At 44.5% G+C, this 19,109-nt stretch overlaps 1 protein-coding gene and 1 pseudogene across 3 annotated transcripts in view; one reads left to right on the forward strand and one right to left on the reverse strand.

The window, feature by feature from the left end:
* ABHD2 (abhydrolase domain containing 2, acylglycerol lipase) overlaps nt 1–19,109 on the reverse strand; it is a 74,203-nt gene that overhangs the window by 17,753 nt on the left and 37,341 nt on the right. For all 3 annotated transcript variants that reach the window (XM_036231962.1, XM_016151612.2, XM_036231963.1), the window contains 3 exons: nt 8,133–8,308; nt 4,910–5,077; nt 204–387 (listed from right to left, as the gene is read on the reverse strand). In XM_036231962.1, the coding sequence (XP_036087855.1) occupies nt 204–387; nt 4,910–5,077; nt 8,133–8,308 (528 nt within the window). The remainder of the gene's footprint in view (nt 1–203; nt 388–4,909; nt 5,078–8,132; nt 8,309–19,109) is intronic.
* On the forward strand, nt 5,722–5,840 carry LOC118611784 (annotated as a pseudogene).

A 19,109-nucleotide genomic window follows, 5' to 3' on the forward strand; every position in this document is an offset into this window, starting at 1 on the left:
ATCCCAGGTTTGAGGGGTCGGACAGGACAACTGCAGTGTATGATGTGGAAGCAAAAGACCCACAAACTTCCGCTCAGTCTGCCACAGCATTTCCCGTGGCCACAGAGCAGCACCTGATACGTTGGGGCATCTTAGCAAATGAGTACTTGACGGAAGGACTCAGCAGAAGAAAGAAGTAGGGGCATGGGGTAGGGATCACTCACCTCAGCGCACTGTACCCCTGGCACACGCTGACACAGCACAGGACCTTTTCTTGGTTTGCTTGAGTCTCCCCCAAGTATTTACACACGATGTTACCACCCAGGCTAAAGCCCACGACGACCAGCTGGGTCAGGGGGTAAGTCTTCTTGATGTAGTTCACCATGGCTCCGAATTCCCAGGTACAACCTGGGGGCAGAGAGGAAGGGCACGCAATCATGCTAGGTGCAACGAAGACTGGAGAAAATGTGAGCTGGAGGGTTGATACTAAGTGGGTGCCAAGACACTAACAGAGAACACAACGTGTGTGCGTGCGCACACACGCACAGTGAGAGACATACACACAGTTCTCACTGACTGCCTGGGGAGAAGTTTCCAGGTGTCCCAGCACTGGTAGCACCCATGAGGGGAGGTACCACATATCAAGCAGACAGGTGTGCAATGTGCCTTTAAAGGTGGATTTTAAGAAATGTCTGGATGCTCATGGAAATCAGAAGAGATTCAGGATGTGCGTTGAGTGCGTGTGTTCGCACACAGATTCAAACAAAAGCAAGAGCGAATCCCTTTGGGATTAGCTTCTTAGGCTACAAAATAGGATGCTGCACCCATGTGTACAATGATTCATCGTGTTAAGAAAAGTACCAAGCAGATGTTATTTACAGGATCTTCTTGTAGGGGAGGGAAGGGAAAACAAACTCAGTCCAGAGGGACGGCCGGGATGCTCTGTAGGATTAGGGTAAAGTGTCCTCGGTGACGTAAGCGCTGGGTGTCAAGGGAAGCAGGCCCATTCAGAAATACACAGAAGAGACCCATGAACACAGAGGGCGTTTGGGCCTGGTTTTCCCAGGAGCAATGATCTCCACGGGTGCCCTCGGGGAAGCTGGTAAAGTCACATTATGCCTCGGCGGCTCTGCCGAGAGGAGGAGGTCAGTGGCCACATACGGGTGAAGGAATTCATCACAGGCCTTCTAAGGCCCAACCCCAGACTCTGTGGGGAGCCGACCTAAAATAAAACCTCACAGAGAAGTTAGAAGTTTTGGCAAGAAGTGTGCACAGGATAGACTAGTGTGGAGAGAGTATGGATTTTGTATCTGTTTTTAAAAGTACAAATCTTTGCTTTGGCAATTACGCTTTTAGGGACTTTTTACCACAGATGTGCACAAAGATGCATGAACACGTGTGCAAAGACGTGTGTGGGAATGTCCACCGCAGCGCTGTTTGCAACAGCAAAGGACTGGAAACAACCTGAATTTCCATCAATAGAGAACTAGTTAAATTGCTGTGAACAAGAAGGATGTACAGTCTGGTCTGCTGACCTGGAATGCCTCCAAGCCACATTACCGACGGACAAAAACAAAGGGCAGAAGAAGGCAGGCGCCAGCTCATGTGTGTTCTTGGTTTTAAAAAGATTATATGTGCACACATATCTGACTGAATAAGTGCTTCAAAACTGTAGCAGACATTGGTTTTCTGGGGGGGTGGGGGAACTTGGGGGTCTATAATGAAAGCGGAACATAGTTTTGCTCATTGTATATGGACTTTTGCACTGTTTGAATGTTTTTCCTACACATACACACTACTTTTTCAATAAAAATCCAGCCAGTTAAAATAATCTAGACGTAAATAATAATGAGGAAAAGACATTTAAATCCTCCTAGATGAGTCCCACCTGTGTTAAAGATACCCTACACCTACCTCATGCTGGAGCGGTGGTTTGTGCAGTTCGTTATGGGGACATTGTTTGTCTGCTTAAGAAATGATACCGAGGGACTTATTTTACATCATTATTAAAATCTTTAATCCTGCACCATTTCCCTGGGGTTCTGTCAAATTTTGTTCATCCCTTGGCTAATGATTTATTTCTTTATGTTTTGTTCTAACATTGAACGAGCCTCTATCAGATTCTGAATTCCATAAAGCACAGGCATTCGTGGTCCTGTTCACCGCTGCACCTGTGGGGCGAGGCACTTAGTGGGCCAGTGTCACCCACCTGAATGGACTACAGGCCGATGCGCCATGTTCCAGGCTCTGTACTAGAGACTCAAACACAGAGGAAGAAGCGGCTTGAAAGGAACGAAATGACTTGCCCAGGGTCACACAGCGAGTCAGTGGGAGTGCTGTACTTTGGCCCCGCTTTGGAACTCCAAAGCCTAAGTCCTTTGCCTTGCACCCCAAACCTACAAGTAAGTAATATTACTGCACTTTTTTTTCCCAAATAAGAGTCTTACTTTCTCACCATCTGATTCATTTTAGACACATCTATCTTTACTTAGGTTTCAGACTAATTACTGAAGACCTAGAGCAGATGCTTAGATGTCACTGAGGCAGTTGCAAAATTTGGATTTGCTATACAGCTGATGGACAATTATAGCTAATTGCGTTGGCACTTTGGGTCTTCGATGTAATTAAATCCAAACACATCTGAGCTGGATAAAGGGCCAGCCTTACCTAATGCTGGACAAGCTGCTGGGTGTTTTGGGAAGAGCCGCCTCTCTTCCTGGCAAGGGACAGGCAAGGACATGGTGTCTGCCAAGCTCCAGGATCAGCATTCTGGTAGGTGCTGGGTTCTCCTGGGGCCTCCACCTGATGCCAGCTGCCAGACGCCCTCAGTGTCTGGGAGCCCCTCCCTGGGCTGTCTTACTAAGAGACTAGTATTAAAGCCATCTGCTTTTTAATACTAGGAGGATTTTAATGAGGTTCTATGTATTTAATCCTCATGGGATTAGCACCAGTAACAAGATTTGGGTCTCTAATCTTGCTGAAGCTTTTTAAAGCCAAGATGAAAAATGAGACACTAACCTGGCTTTGAAGAGATGAGAACTATGGGGCCATCTTGGAAAGGGAACCTGCTGAGAATAGGAAAGACCCTTTTCCTCCAATTCCCACCCCTAAACGAAGACAAAACAAAGGCTGCCTGAAAGCTACTATTTCAAAAGCCACTTCCTCCAAATGTCACTAACATGACTAAGCAGGCTCAAACACAGGGACGTGGAGACTGGTGTTCCTTGTGGCTGGAGACTTTGAGTCATCTCTGTATCCTCCACACTCGGCTGGGCCTAACATGTGGTGGGTGTGCCACCAGGATTAGCTGGGTAAGAAGGAAGTCTGAATCATGTGGAAAGAAAGTACCCAGGACCCCAGAAGGTGACTGTACTTGGAGAAAGGATCTTTAAAGAGGTTGTCAGGGTGAGCCCTAATCCAATAGGACTGGTGTCCCCATAAGAGGAGGGGAGTAGGGCACAGACACAGACTCACAGAGAAACAACGACTCTGTGAAGACATGGCATCTACAAGCCTAGGACGGAAGCCTCAGAAGAAACCAAACCTTCCAATACCTTGATCTTGGACTTCTAGCCTCCAGTAACTGTGAAAAAACAAGCCACCCAGATTATGGTACTTTGTCATGGTAGTCCTAGCAACTGAAAACAGTTTACAGAGAGTCTGCGTAGCTTAGTGTTACGTACTGAAATACTCACGGGTGAAATGACAGGCTGAGACTAGCCCCAAAATAATCTTTGCAAGGGGGATGAATGAAGGAGGGGGTGGTTTGTAGATGAAGCAAGACTGGCCATAACCTGAGTAATTGTTGAGGTTGGATGATAGGCACATGGGGGTTTATTCTGGGTTAATTTTACCCTTCTTTCTATTTTTGTATTTTTGAACATTTCTATAATAAAAAGTTAAAAAAAAATAAAAGAAAAAAACACCTGAAGAAGAAACAAGGTTGTGTAAGATCTGTATCTATCCCTGGCTCTCAGTCCTGGGGGGAAACTTAGGTGCCCCAGGGGGATTCTAATGCTCCTAACCACTGACCTGCACAGAAAGAACTAGTTGTTCTTTATGGAAGAAATACAGGAAGACTTGAAGGAAAACGCCATGTTTCTAAATGAGAAAAGTAAACGCTAGAAAAATAAACCTTTCCAAGCTAATTTATATATTTAAACTCCTATTCAAAATTGTGATACACTGTGCTGGATGGAGTTGACCAAAATGGACTTTTCCTCCCCAGGAAGAATGCCTCTCCACCGCCTCACTCAAGTTAGTCTTGGCCCTGGACTGTGCTTTGGCCAGTCAACTGTGAGCAGGTGCGGCCTCCCTCATTTCCAGTGGAAGCTTTGAGAGCCACACTTCTTCCTCTCTCTGAGGTGCGGAAGCTCCCACTGGTGGCTGCTCTATTACCCTGGGTCCTTGGATGAAGCTGGTGATGAAGGAGACATAGGAACCTCTAGCCAACCCACGATGGATATGTAGTGTGAGGAAGAAATAAACCTTTAATTTCAAACCAATGAGATTTGAAGGTCGTTTACAGAGCACAATCTAGTCCATCTTGACTGACAGAGAAATTCGACACATAATTTGACAAAATCATTCTAAGTTCAACAGAAAGAAAAAAAGGCAGAGAGACAGAAGCACCCTCTGAAGAAGCAATGAGTCAGGTCAGGGTTAATGCTATCTGACATTAGACCATATCACAAAGCAACGATAATTAAAAATCAATAATGACATTAGGTGTAGCAACAAAAGTCGACCGTCCCCTGCGAGCTTCAGTTTCTGCCCCTAAGAGATGGGGGTGGCTATAGGGCCCATCCGGGTGCCCCACCACGTCTCGCACTTGGGCATGAATTCTGAACTTAGCAAAGGCAGCAGCAGCAGTGCCCTTACAGTGAGAGCAGAGAAGGGGAGACCCCGCCCGGCCTCGCCCCTTGCTTACCGTAGGTGAACATGCGCGGTGAGGTCAGTTCAATGTTGGGCAGGGCGCCCAGGTGGTTCAGCACGGCGCAACGATAGCCGTTCTTCTGGGCATAGTCGACGAAGGTTCGGATGTACTGCTTCTCACTGTGGTTGGCGATCCCAGGGCAGATGGCCATGGTGATGTCACCTACAGGGGAAGAGAGACCCGGTAGAGCCGACACACAGTGACACTATAAATGGACACAGTGACATTTCACCGGCTTAGAAAACAAGAGGAGGAAATTTAATATATAACTTTTCACTCGATTCTCTGGGAAAGATCATCTTTTCCTTCTAGCTGGAGCTGTCTATATATTAGTGACTCTCAAACTTTTTATGGGGAAGGGTCGGTTTTTAAAATTTCCAACTGTCATGGACAGATACTTTTGAAAAACATGATAAAAATTAATTATCAAAAAAATGAAATAAAAAACATAAATCTCAACTTTTTATTATTAGATTCAATAGATATATAAAACTATTCTGTTAAAATGCTATGCGAGTTTCTAAACATTAGTCTTAATTTCTGTATGAAATTTTGCATGAAAGGACAAACGATCGAATGGCAAAAGAAATAGTCATGTTTACACAGACTTCTTTGATCCAGCAATTTTACTTGCAGGTATTCATCCTATAGATACACTTGTACAAATGCAAAACAATACGGTATAGATTGTAATGGGAAAAGATTGAACACAACTCAATGTCCAGAAATAGCGGTCTAGCTGAATAAATTATTGCACATCCAAGTGATGAAATATTATGTAGCCCTTAAAAATAATGAGACATCTTGTCTACAGCCATGCTACCCTGAACATGCCCAATCCCATCTGATCTTGGAGGCTAAGCAGGGTCAGGCCTGGTCAGTGCTTGGATGGGAGACCACTTGGGAAGACCAGGTGTTGTAGGCATTAAATAAACAAACGAACAAATAAATAAATAAAGAGGCATCTTTATATATATGAATATGGCAAGCTCTCCAAAACATATTAAGTGAAAAAAAGCGTGGTGCACAAAAGGGTTATGATATGCTGTCATCTGTGTGGATAAAAAAAACCCCACATCTATGTGCATCCACTAACTGTGGGATCATACACAAGAAACTCACCAGTGGGTACCTGGGGAGGGAGGGAGGTGGCGGTAGGGTCGGGGGACAGAGACTTCTCCTGTATGCCCTTCAGTATCCTTTAAATTTTTTCTATCATGAGCATGAATTACCTACTTGAAAATACGAATACACATTGTTCCTTTAAAAGGAAAGTGGTGTTTAGATCATTAAATCTAATCATAAATTTTCCTTCCAAAAGAGAAAAACAATTTGAAAATTCTTATGCAACATGCATAAAGAACCTTTACAATTTTATAAACCTAGTAATTACAATTCTTGGAATAGTGCCTCAAATTTTATGATTAAGGATGCTCATCATAGAATTAATCATAGCAGCAAAATTGTAAACAAGCTAAACACCCAACAATAGAAAAATAATTAAATTATAGTATGACCACATTGCAGACTATTAACCAGTCATTAATATTATGTTTTTGAAGACTTTTAGACATTCAGTGACATGGGGAAATATTTACAATGTAATGTATAATAATTCAAATTTTGGAAAAATAATGTATAGAATAGGAAGTAAATGGAACAAAATATCAACAGCGGTATGCTGGGTGATAGGATTACATGTGATTTTTATTTTCTTTTCATATTATTTCTGTATTATGTGAACTATCTAAAATGGGCATTTACTCCTTTTGTAGAAAAAATTTTTAAAAAAGTAATAAAAGGAAAAAGGGCTGTTTTTCTTAGAATATTTCTTGGATGCAAATACTGTCTTCCCCAGACACAGTTTTCTCAACCCTTTCTGGAGACAGGGGTGATAGAAAGATGTGAATGAGTAAAACAAAGATTAAATTAAATTTTGTGCTTTAATGGTAGAAGATCGTTAGAAACAAGAGAACAAAACATGTAACTGGAAAACAGAACAAAATACGTAACCAGGAAACTTATTTGTGTAGCTGTTTATTATCTGTCTGCTGTCAGGCATTTGAGCAGAAGATACTAAACAGCTATACAAATAAGTTTAGAGAGCGGCAGGTGCCATCGAGAACTAAAGCGGGAAGACATGAAGGATTTACTGGAAAGAAACAGTCATCAAGAGAAGCAGAAACTGTCCCTCTGAAGAGGTGACATCCAAGACCAGAATGGCAAGGAGGAGGCAGCCATGCGAAACTCTGGGGATGAGCATTCCAGAGAGAGGGAACATAAATTAAACCTTCATCGCTAGCAGTTCTATTACTTTAAGTAACTGAGAGCTATGACATGTTTACAGGAATCGAATCATACATATTTATTGAGCTCCTATTTAAAGAGAGAGAGAGAGAGAGAGAGAGAGAGAGAGAGAGAGAGAGAGAGAGAGAGAGAGAGAGAGAGAGAGAGAGAGAGAACAAGCAACTAGGTGCCTTTGCATACCACGGAACTCCAAAGACACGTTCTCTTCTGGTCAGGAGAGCATTTAAAAGGGTGCTGCCATCTAAACCCACTCCCTCCAAGTCCTCATTGTGCAGCATTTTATGATGTGTCTATTGTGCAGGCCGGATAGAGCAATGCTAGTTGCTTCTGAGAAACAGGTGTACAAGACCCCCGCCTGGTAAATACGACCTTAATGTGCCTTTTTCTCCATGGAAACCTAAGCAGAGGGTACCTGAGAGCCTTTGTTATCTGCTGTTATGCAACAAACCAAACCAGCATACGTAGTACTGGGCTTTGGTTTCCTCATCAGTAACATAGGGATAATAAGGTATTGCTTTTATGAGGATTACATGAGAAAATAGTAAATATAAAGCATGGAGGACAGTCTGGCTTTTGTTAACTGTCATCAGACTCGAGGCCTGGTCCTGGGGGGGGCCTGGGCTCCAAGTTCTCCCTCATCCCCTTACACCTAGCTTCTGCCTTTTAAGAGGATTAAAAACTGTACTCAACACCACCTTCTGCAGAGCTGTATGTGGCAACTGGCAGGCACCTGCTGGAGCTAATCCTTGCCAGTTGCTCATCATAAGTGATGGGTCTCGGCAGAGTTCCCACCAGCCCTGACCCGATGGATGGTAAGAGTTGGTGGCACGAGTATGTACTCTGTGCTCCCCCACTGACGAGTGCTTCTTCTCCAAGTCATGGCCCAATCATACGACCTAAACTCACTCACCTCCAATACAATGCTCAGCCAGGGGCTCGAAGAGGTCGAAGGTTGAAGTGGCTCCATCGGACATGGTGATGAACTTCCGGTGCCCATATGGGTGTGGCGACCTCACCCTTCCCATCTTCCCATACAAGGCTGTTTGGATGTGTCCACTTTTTCCCCAGATCAACGGCGGAATGTATCTAAGACGGAAGGAAGCGAGAAGACAATTTTCTCCACATTCCTTGAATAATGCTCTGAAGAAGCTTCGAGCAAAAGTCTTTCAATCTATTTGTTTCCTGACAAATTCTATACACTAAGCATTAATGAGATTTATTTATTCAACCTTGTATCCATGCCATGATTTACCTCCTTTCCCCATTTATTAATACAGCCTGCAACAGATTAGCTTTAGAAATTGACCAGGGTGTGCTTATATAGACAGGATTTCAAATTTAGGGTATTAAGCAACTCAACATGGGTCATTCCTATAATGTAGAATGAAAATAAGCAAGTAACATTTGAACGCATGGTATTTAACAAGGGTTAGCCTCATCATCGGATGAGCTAATGTACATAAAACAGCTAGCACAGTGCCCACGCTCATTAAAGGCTCACTTCCTTTGCCTTCCCTGAATAAGGCAGTCCATGGCTGTAGTGGTTACTCCAGTCACCAAATCTGCTGCTCTCTGTCACATGGGAAGGGCTGCAAACTTCTGTAAGAGCCTTTGCGTGCCTTGTACGTGTGTGTGTTTGGGGTGGGGAGCACTGTATGCCCAAGAGAATGTGCAGGAAGGACAGAGCAATGTAAATATTTGTTGGATTACTGAAGGTTAAAGGCTTGTTAGTCTATGTAGCGCATGACACACCCTAACGACTGTGCTTCGTGAAAATCACAGCCACAGCAGAACTTACTTCAGCAAAAGCTATGGTCAGTAATATGGAATACGGAGCAATAACAAATTCCAAGCTTTGTGGTAAGATCTAAATGGAAAACAAACCCAGTGAAGGTAAGATTTAAGTATTGTATAAAAAATTCACCACAGAATCAAATCGGCTCAAGAATTTCTTTCAGAAAATCTTTTCTCAAAGAAAACTCTATAATGTCAGCATAACTCTGAGGAGTGGGAAGTGGGGTCAGAAAGAATGGTATTGGGGAGACTTACTCACATGGCTAAGTACCAGCGTAACGCAGTACATAATGGGGACTGTTAAGGACCGAACGCTGTGTCTCCCCAAGTTCACGTGTTGAAGCTCTATCCCAGTGTGACGATGGCATTGGAGGTGGCACCTTAGGAAGGTGATTAGGGTTAGATGAGGTCGTGAATGGGGACCCAAGATGGGCTTGGTGCCTTCAGAAAAAGAGGAAGACGAGCTCTCTCTCTGCCCCATGAGGACAGAGCAACAACATGGCCACCTGCAAGCCGGGAACAGGGCCCTCGCCTGGCCCCTCGCGTGCTGGCCCCTCAGCCTTGCACTCTCCAGCCTCCAGAACTGAGAAAGACAAATACCTCTTGTTTAAGCCACCCAGCCTCTGGCATTTTGCCGCAGCGGCCCGAGGGAGTCTGAGGGTCTCCGGGAGCGGGATGTGTCCTAGCACCCAAGGGCTGGGCTGGTCATGGCTCTCACTCAGGCGTCACGATGACTCTGAACAATGGTGACACTCCCATTCTACCAGTGAGGAAAAGAGAGTCTTGGCTTGCCTGGTGTCACAAAGTCAGGACTCGAGGACAGGTCTCTGGGTTCTGTCCAGAGCTTTTCTTACTATGCCACACTCAAGACTTTTATCAGCTCTCTCGACTAGAAGTTAAAATGACAAACGTCTTTGTTCCTATTTTTTCCTGTCCAATCAACTGTCAGAATGTTACAGTAAATCCTGTTTCTCCAAACTCATCATTGAAGTTGCTGGAACTTCTTTTTGGTGTGCCTCACATACATTAAACAAAAAAACTGTTTATTTGATTTCATGTGTTTCTGTGCAATTGTAAGCCATTTCTGGATGTTAGTGTTGCTGTTTTCCCTGCAGGAGACCCATCTGAAGGTAATTAATAAGGATATTCACATTTGATTGCTCCCGTGATGAGTCCAGAATGTTAATAAGATCATACTATGTCTCCAAAGATAATGAGAGCCAGGAGAGTGACGACGGTGAGAGCAAGAGGACGGAGGTGCTTCTGGAAAGGAGAGAGGCACCTGACTCAGGGAGGGCTTTTCATCCTACTTTAATGAGTGAGAATAAACTAACCAGGATGAGCACAGTGGAAGGGCGGCACCGGGAGCAAAGCTTCTGGTAGCTCCAGGAGACAGAAAACTGAGCTCCAGGCGTGTGTGTGCGTGTGTGTGCACGCGCGTGTGTGTGTGCACAAGCTTGTGTGCACACAGGGGAGATGAGGAAGCAGGGATGGTCAAAACCCTTTAGAGTTTAAGGGGACATTTTGTAGATACTCATCCTGGATCCTGACTGCCAGAGCCTCCCCTCCACTGGCCTCGAACCCAGGACTCCTGCTGCTCCCACCCCACAGACCCCTACCGTTCCCCCAAGGCCTCTCCCCCACTGTCCAGCCTGACGGACCTGAAGCTGAGAGGGCAGCAGCAGATCTTTCGTAAGCCTGCTCTGCTCGGCCCAACATCTCCAATGTGTCACAGCCCCCTGGAAGCACCCCTTCTTTTCAGGAGACCAGATGTGGAGTGGAGCCTGCACCACGTCACCCCAGACCTGATGGGGGGCAAGGTGGAGGCTGGGAAATGACTTCGGCATTCACTTCGGGAACATACATCTTGGGTCTTTCATCTCAAATGGCAAGTGGCACATTCAGCTTCCCAAACACCCATTAATAGGCGCATCAGAAATACGCTGTGAACACAGCATATTCCCCACTGGAGGCGAATGCTTCTTCACAGCTGTCACACATTACATTTTCGCTGTTGTTGCTAGATGTTCTATTCCTGAATTGCAGGCTTATGCACAAAAAAACTCCAATGCAGAGACTGTTTTGTGTTTGCCTGAAATGACCAAAAGTGGCCATAAGAGAGGGAGGAAACATCTTCTGTTCCTGTAACTGGTTTGTAAATACAGGACAGAGGCCACCGCGGGTGAGCCAGCAGCTCTATGACCCATCGTGCAAGCTATAAAACCCGAACGTCAGTGAGAACAGGCACGAGAGTGAGTTACAATAAAACCTCTTAAAAAGAAACTGCGCTTTTTTTTTTTGCTCTAAGGAAAAATAAACTCAATTTTGAGGTTCAGAGAAAACCGGTTAAAACCCCTAAAATTACATTCACATGTTGAACGTATCTGATCCCATCATCTTCCCACCCTACAAACAGTGTTCAGGACAGGTCAGGCTCCCCCGTGCACTGATGGAGGCACAGCCCCATCTCCCCCCATCCCGCCCTGGTTTTGACACCATGCTTTACGTGGGCTTGAGGTTTATGAAGAAGCTCCAGGGTTCCACCTGACAAATGGCCATCCATTCAATAACTAGGCCGGCAAAGAGCCAAATGTTAGTTACCTAGCTGAGAACGCGTCGCAGGTCCTGGAGCCCAGCACCGAGGTGCCAAATGCAAAGCCCCCACACTCGGTCCGCTTGCCCGGACTGTTCGCAGAAGACACTGCTCCTTGACCTCCCCTTTCCTATTGCCGAATTGTGGATGTGAAAACACACTGCCTGTGCTGACCCAAGAGGGCGTGCGCAGGCTGACGCACAGCATACTGAACACCTTTGTTTCGTCCCTGTCTCCGTCACTCACCTCCTCCTGTCTGGAGGACACACACACACACACACACAGATGTCAACAGTCCGCTCTTCGTCCCACCCAGGATTGCCTCTTCACTGCTTCTCGGCCCAAAATCGCCTCAAAAATCTCTGCTGGGAGTGGGGAGGAGGGAAGACGAGAGGGGAAAAAAATCACATCATATCTGCCACGATTCTTAGTGAGGGGAAGCTGGACTATCTAAATGTGAAGTTCCTGCGTTATCTGCACGACTGCCCTTTAAAAACACTTGTAATTGAGAGATGCCGATGAGAATTAAGATGCTGACATTCAACATGGGCACATGTCTTTCTCTGATGTGCATAAAAGAATCCAGAAAATGGCAAGTGATGACATTATAAAAAACATGGGTTCTTAAAATATTTAATTAAAAATACACTTTTTCTGTTAGTATATGTACATCCTTTCTAATAACCCACACTCAAAAGCTGACTCCATTCTTGTTCCCAGGGAGTTCACAATCCTGAGAAAGAGATAAGAAGGAAATTTTATAATGCTCTTTAGGGCTCAAGAGCCTGGAAGAAATGACCTTGCATTGGAAAACCCGCCATTGTAAACATGTTAATTCTCTCTAAATTATCTATAAATTTAACAGATACACAGTAAATATAACAGGATGTTTATATTTGGATTTAAACAAGCATTATAAAGTTCACATGAAAAAATGAACCAGCTATAATAGCCAAGAAAAATATGAAAAAGAAGAGCAGTGAGAGAGTACTAGCACCATCCCCATAATAAAACATATTAAAAAGAGACAAATCTGCTGATGGTATGTATATGCAGGATTATCCAGAGACCAGAGCAGACTGAAATGTGCCTAAGTATACCTAGGAAACTTAGTATGAGAAAAAGGTGGCATTTCAATAAATGGGGCAAAGATTAAAAGGTGTTGGACAGAGAGTAGCATCTAGAAAAATATTAAGTTGGAGCCACACTTAACAATAAGATAAATTCCAGAGGGATCGAACATTTCAAAATAGAAAACAAAACCATGCATGTGGTAGACTGCAGTGAAGGAGACCTTTTTACGGAAAAGAGAAATCCCAGAAGCCATATAAGAAATGATTGAAAGGTATGACTATGCAAACATTTAAAAAGATTCTGCATGGCAAATACCACCATATGCAAAGTCAAAAGACAAATGACAACTGGGAACAATTATTTGCAATTCATAGTTCCAGGGATGATTTTCTTAGCACCCAAAGGGATCTCTCAAATGGTTAGGAAGAAGACCAATGACCATCAGAGAAAGGGGCAGGGGTACCAAAAAGAAAAAAATAATTCTTAAATGTGAAGAGGATGAACAGCCTCTTTCATAAGAGATATACAAATTAAAATTACAGCAAGGAAAAAGTTTTTACCTATCAGATCGGCAAATACCAAAAAGGAGGAGAACCTCTGATATTAGCGAGGTTTTGGGGAAACAGATACTCTCATATGATACTTGCTGAGATAGTTTGAGGGCGTTAGCTAATAAAATTTCACACCCCCTCTGACGCTGCACCTCCACTTCCCGTTTATCCTCCACTGACACGTGTGCATGATACAAACACAAAATTAGCTATTAAAGCATTGTGAAAGCAAAACCAGAAATAAATAAAACCTCCACCTGGGAACCTGGTGAAACGAATGATGGTCCACGATGGGACACCAAGCGGCCAAGACATAAATGGAGGGATTTCTTTCTACACTCAGATGGAAGGATCAGGGATGTTGCGTGAGGAAAAGCAAGGTGCAGAAGGATATACGGTACACAACTATTTGTGCAAAGGAAAAGAAGTGTTCATGTGTAATTGCTGTTGTTGCATTAAATATGTCTGGAAAAATCATCAAGAAACTGGAAACACTGGTTGAAGGGAACTGGATGGTGGCCGAGGGAGTCTTAATGTAAGTGTATTACCCGTCGTTTTTTTTTTTTTTTTAAATAAATCTAAACTTTAAAGGAGGTGAGGATGCTTCTGATATGTATAACTATTATAAATTTACGGCAAGGGCAACACTGAAGGAGAAGATAAGGTGACATGACCTCGAGGAGAGAATGATGGGGAAATGTGACCACTGCTTCTTGAGCAGTGCGAGCTCTGAACAGAAGTGTAGAAGGAAATGGTGCAGCTGCCCTGGAGTTTTCAGTAACAGGAACAGTTCCAAAAAGCTGAAAGAAGTCACTGTTGATGGCTGGGGCTTGGCCCTGTCGAAATGTTAGCCCTCTCCTATGGCATGAGAATACAGAAAAATGCTTCCTCAAACAGTGAACAATTCCGTTCTTGTGAAAACTCATATCGACTTGGCCATCAAACTTTCATTCTTGTTCACGTAATGACGGCACTGCAAAACCATACAGATAAGTATGTTCTACAAAGTTCTGCTAAAGCAAAGTCCATCTCTCTTTACATAGGAAAGACAAATGCGAAAGACAGTGGCTAGTATTAGTGCACACACTTATTATTAGCAATAAACCACATACGACTTTTGAAACTATAAAGGATGAAATGTATGTTCAGAGTCCTCTTAATTTTATTTCATAGGAATGTGAAATTAGGAGAAATCTGGGCTATGGTTTCAGAAGCTTTCAGTCTGAAGTTTCGGATCCTGCACTGAAGGCATAGCTAAGGGACCTTTCTCTGATAATTTCTCTCCTTCCACTTTTTCTAGCCTCTTTCTGGAATTTACCATTATTTGGATGCTGGATTTCTTAGACTGGTTCTTTAATTTCTCTCCCACTTTGCATCTTTTGTCTTCTTATTCTACTTTCTGGAAGAGTGCCTCAACTTTATTTGGTAATCTATTTATCTTCTTCATTTCTCCTCCAAAAGCTCCTCCTGTTCTCTGTTCCAATTTCATAGTCTCGTCTTCCGACCACATGGATGCATATCTTCCCTCTGAATATGCTCATTACGGGTTTTCTTACCTAAGTTTACGTTGGCCCATTTCACTGCGTTTCCTCTGCTTCTTTTCTTTTCTTTGCTTGCTGTGCATCTTTGTCTTTCGTGTTTGAGGGTTTCCTCCAACGTACCGGGACCCCTGGTTCGCCGCTCCTATTGCATGGTGAGGTACTAAAAAGATGATGCAGCGTCATCTGTCCTACCTAGACAGGGCCTGTCTGTCAACCTGTGGGTTCCAGCCATTCTGTTAGAGGACTCCCAAATGATAGTGTCTCTGGGACTTTTCTCTTGGGCCGGTCAGTTTCCCTAGAGGGGGTACTCTCCCCCCATCTCCATGGGGAAACTGGCTGTGCTTAGGGACCTTCCACGGGCAGACTCTAGGGCTTGGTGCCACACTCCCGCCAGAGCAAATAGGCAGTTACCTGGCTGTGTGAGATGGGGAGCAGATTGGGGAACTTTCCACCAATCTTCATGTTTTCAGACGTATTCCACACCCTATCTTCAGAGGCGGCTGGCGCCTCTAATTCCTCAGCCTTTAAATCTGCCTCCCTCTCGTGGCCCCGCCTCCCTTCTCCAGGCGTGGGAGTCTGCTTTCCCTGGTCTTCACGTCGGTGTCCGCTTGACCATCGCTTTCCACTCATCTGCTCTTATCTCCTCTCCTATTCTCTATGTTCTCGAGAATTCGTACCCTTCTCATCCTTCATTATCATTTTGGTGGGGATTCAGGGTGGAATAAAGAAAAAATATGTTCAATCTGCCACTTTTAATCAATCAAGTCTTAGCTTTTATCTTTGTTTAAATGATTTCTTTGGGTTAACTAGTGGTAGAATCAACACTTTCACTCCTTTAGACATTATACTAGGCAGTGAGGACACACAGTGTAGGGAAAACCATGGGGTCAAAGAGACCAGGGACCAATCTCAGTTGTGACAGCTCTGAGACTTTGGGCAACTCAATTCACCTTGCTGAGCTCTGTTTACTTATTAGTTAAAAACTGGAGGGTAGAAGTGGGGCAAGGAATAACACCTGTTGCGTAGTGTTGTTCTGAAAATTAAAGAAAATATATTGAAATCATTGAACTCAGTGCTTGAATCATAATAGGCACTCGAGAAGTGATAGTATTTGTTGTTTTTGCTATTGTTTTTTTTTTGTTAATAGTAAGTTATTTCACAGTTTATCATGGGATATAGACTAATAAATAATTTTGATGCAAATGAATGCAAATTGTACCATGGAAGTCCCAGACACTATAAGGAAACCGAGAAGGGAACCCCTCGTTCTGAGTGTGGGGGAAGATGCTGGGCGGGCCTCCTCAAAGAGGTGTCATCTTGTTCTCGAAATCAGAAGGCTGTTTAAAGGTACGAAAGGACGCCAGGTAGACAGAACAGCAGGTGTAAGACGCTGGCAGGAGAGAACACGTGGTCTCGGGACATGTCGGGCAACCTGATGTGTTCAGAAGCAATGGCTGATGCTGGGCCGCACCCTACGGGCACGCTACAAGCCCCTTAAAGCAGGGGCATGGCATGATCAAATCCGTGGTTTGGAAGATGACGTAGTGGTGTGCGAGATAAATTAGAAAGGACAGAGGACAGAAGTACAGCCAGGACATCAGGCCAAGCAAGAGCTGATGACGTCCTGAACTGAAGCAGAGCCAATGTGGTGGGGAGGAGAGACAGACTGAGGCGGTTCAGCGAGAGGGGCTGGTATCTGTGGTCGCCGCTATCCTCCCCCGTGTAGATGCAGGACGTGTCTGCACGTCAGAAGTTAGGCATGGCCGTTAGTCTTGCTTCATCCAATGAAACAGGGAAAAAAATAAATGCAGCGCCACTTCTTGGCAGTGGTCTTTGAGAGTCAGTGTGTGAGTTGTCTCATCTCTATTCCTGTCTTGCTGGTGACCACGAAAGTAGATACTGAAATGACACCTCCATCAGCTAAGGTCCTGGTGGGACTACAATCAGCAGGACCTTCCAGTCAATTAAAGCAAACATATAGCATGAGTGAGGAAAAAAAAAATGTTTGTGGTTTTAAGCTGCCGAGGTTTAGGGGTAATTAGTTAGCACAGCTTAAACTAGCCTACTTTGACTAATACCACATCCCACCAAATTTCATATTGATAATACTGCCAGATTTTCCTATGAGCACCAAACAACATTTCATTTTTAAGAGTTTCATTGTTGCCAAGGCGGTGACTATTATTTGGTGTTTATTACTAGTATTTCCTCTTGTGGGAATTATCTAGTCATATCCTTCACCTACTTAGCCCTCTAGGTCTTACTGATGTGCAAATATATTTGTAAGAACTTGGTGTACATTATATGCCCTTTGTCATTTACACAGCTGATCTAGCTAACAATATCAATATAAAAATGGTGGTAATAATAGCAGCATTGCTTATGAAAGTCTCGCACATGCCCAAGCACCCTATAAATCATTTCACACGCCGTTTTTATCCTCATACCGAACCTGTGAAACAAGTACTACTATCCTCACTTTACAAATGAAAAAAACTGACTCACTGAGGTGAGATGACCTGGGTGGGAGGAGGCAGGGCTGGCATCTGAGCCCAGGTCGTTCTCACAGCAGAGCCTGGGCCCAGATCCCCTCTCCACGGGACCTCCGCACGCTCCTTCTCAATCCTGGGACCAACCTTCATCCAACTTGGGTTGCTCTTCTAGTTTCCTATTTTTTTTTCCTCCTTCCTTTCTCAGCGTTTGTTTTGTCACCCTACTACTAAAAACTCATTCTCAACACTTAATCGCGTTGGTTTCTACCCAAACCACCCACAGACATTAGTGTGCACTGACTTTGTGCAAAGCGGCGGCCATAGAGAATACGGAGAATTTAAGGCAATGTCTGTCCTTACGTCCCTCAGAATGCGGTTGCCGGTGAAGAGACACACACAGAAGGTATGGTTATATCCTGTCAGGTGAGAACCAAAGGGGAAGGCGGGTAAAAGTTAGAGAACGCTGGAGGAGCTAGGAAGTGAGGACGCCTTGAGGATGGAGAGGGTTTTGATGAACAGAGAAGGTGGAAATATGAGAAAAAGGATTATATGTATGTGGGAGGGGTGAGTGTGGCACGCAGACGATGAATAGACTGGAAGAACAGGTTACTAAATATTAATTGACTGACTTATATATACATACATACTTATTTATTCACCGAGAAGAACCTTCCTTAATGAAGTACTGAGGAAGGAGGAGTCTGCACTATGACGGCTTGGCGGATTTCAAATTTTAAAGCATATATGGTGTTTCTCAGTTCATATTAATAAGAAATTACTGGTTCACACTTTTGTGATCTGGCTGAAAACACGAGTTCAGGGTCTTGCCAGCAGGAGGATTTGGTGCTGAGTGTCATAGGAAAGTCAGGCCGGTTGTGGCAATGGCATTAGTACCCGGGGAAATGTGGAAAAGTGCACAACCTGCTGCTTCCCAGACCTGTTTCTGCCATGAGGCCTCGGGTGGTTTTGGATGAGCCACTGACCTCCAGGTGAGGTGGTTTCCCAAATGCTTCAGATTACAGACTCTTTCAATGGCCACCTCCAAAGTTAAGCTGTCCGGTTTGAGATCACGTGTCCACGCAGACCTACCGCCGTCGCTCTATGATTAGAAGCTGACGATGGGTGGAGATTCAGGGTGGTACACAAGCTGCCACAGGACTGACTCATTCCCATGGCTCACGGTGACACAGCACCACAGGCAGCCACCTGGGGCAGGTGCAGAGCCCTGAAGAGCACACGGCCCTGGGTAGAGGGCACTGCTCAGCCTAGCAGACAGTCATTTGGGTGGCAATACGGATGGCATAGCATCTGGTCATGTGAAAAAAACCGATTCACTAAGGACTACAGCTTTCTGTATCAGTAACAACTTTTCTTCCCAGAATTTTGTGGAGAGGCGGATTTCCTTATAAACCCAGGAAAACACTTTCCTCAAGTAAATATCATTATACCACCTAGTAGAGTTTGATCCCCAGCCAGTCCCACCAACAGACTCCTTTTGCACAGAAGGTGATCTCGAGGCTGAGGAAAAGGACCTCGCTCCCAAAGTCAGTCACTTCCTGAACTGCGGCAGTCAGCCCTTAACCCTCCGCGCCACCGGACGGCACGTGGCCCTGACAGTTTAGAAATTGGACTTGTCCACCCTCCAGAATGCACTTTCAAAGTCCAGTTACTGTCTTAATTATGCTTTACCAATAAAGCACGCACTGTTTTGTAGAATGAAGTATACTGTGTATCGGCGTGCAGGGAGGCGTGCCGAGCAGCAGGTGGGGAAAAAGAACAGTTTGAGATCAAAATTGGTCACCACTGAATCACGGGATCAGTAGAACATCGGAAGGTGATAAA

Source organism: Rousettus aegyptiacus, unplaced genomic scaffold (assembly GCF_014176215.1).
Source record: "Rousettus aegyptiacus isolate mRouAeg1 unplaced genomic scaffold, mRouAeg1.p scaffold_m13_p_14, whole genome shotgun sequence".
NCBI lineage: Eukaryota > Metazoa > Chordata > Mammalia > Chiroptera > Pteropodidae > Rousettus > Rousettus aegyptiacus.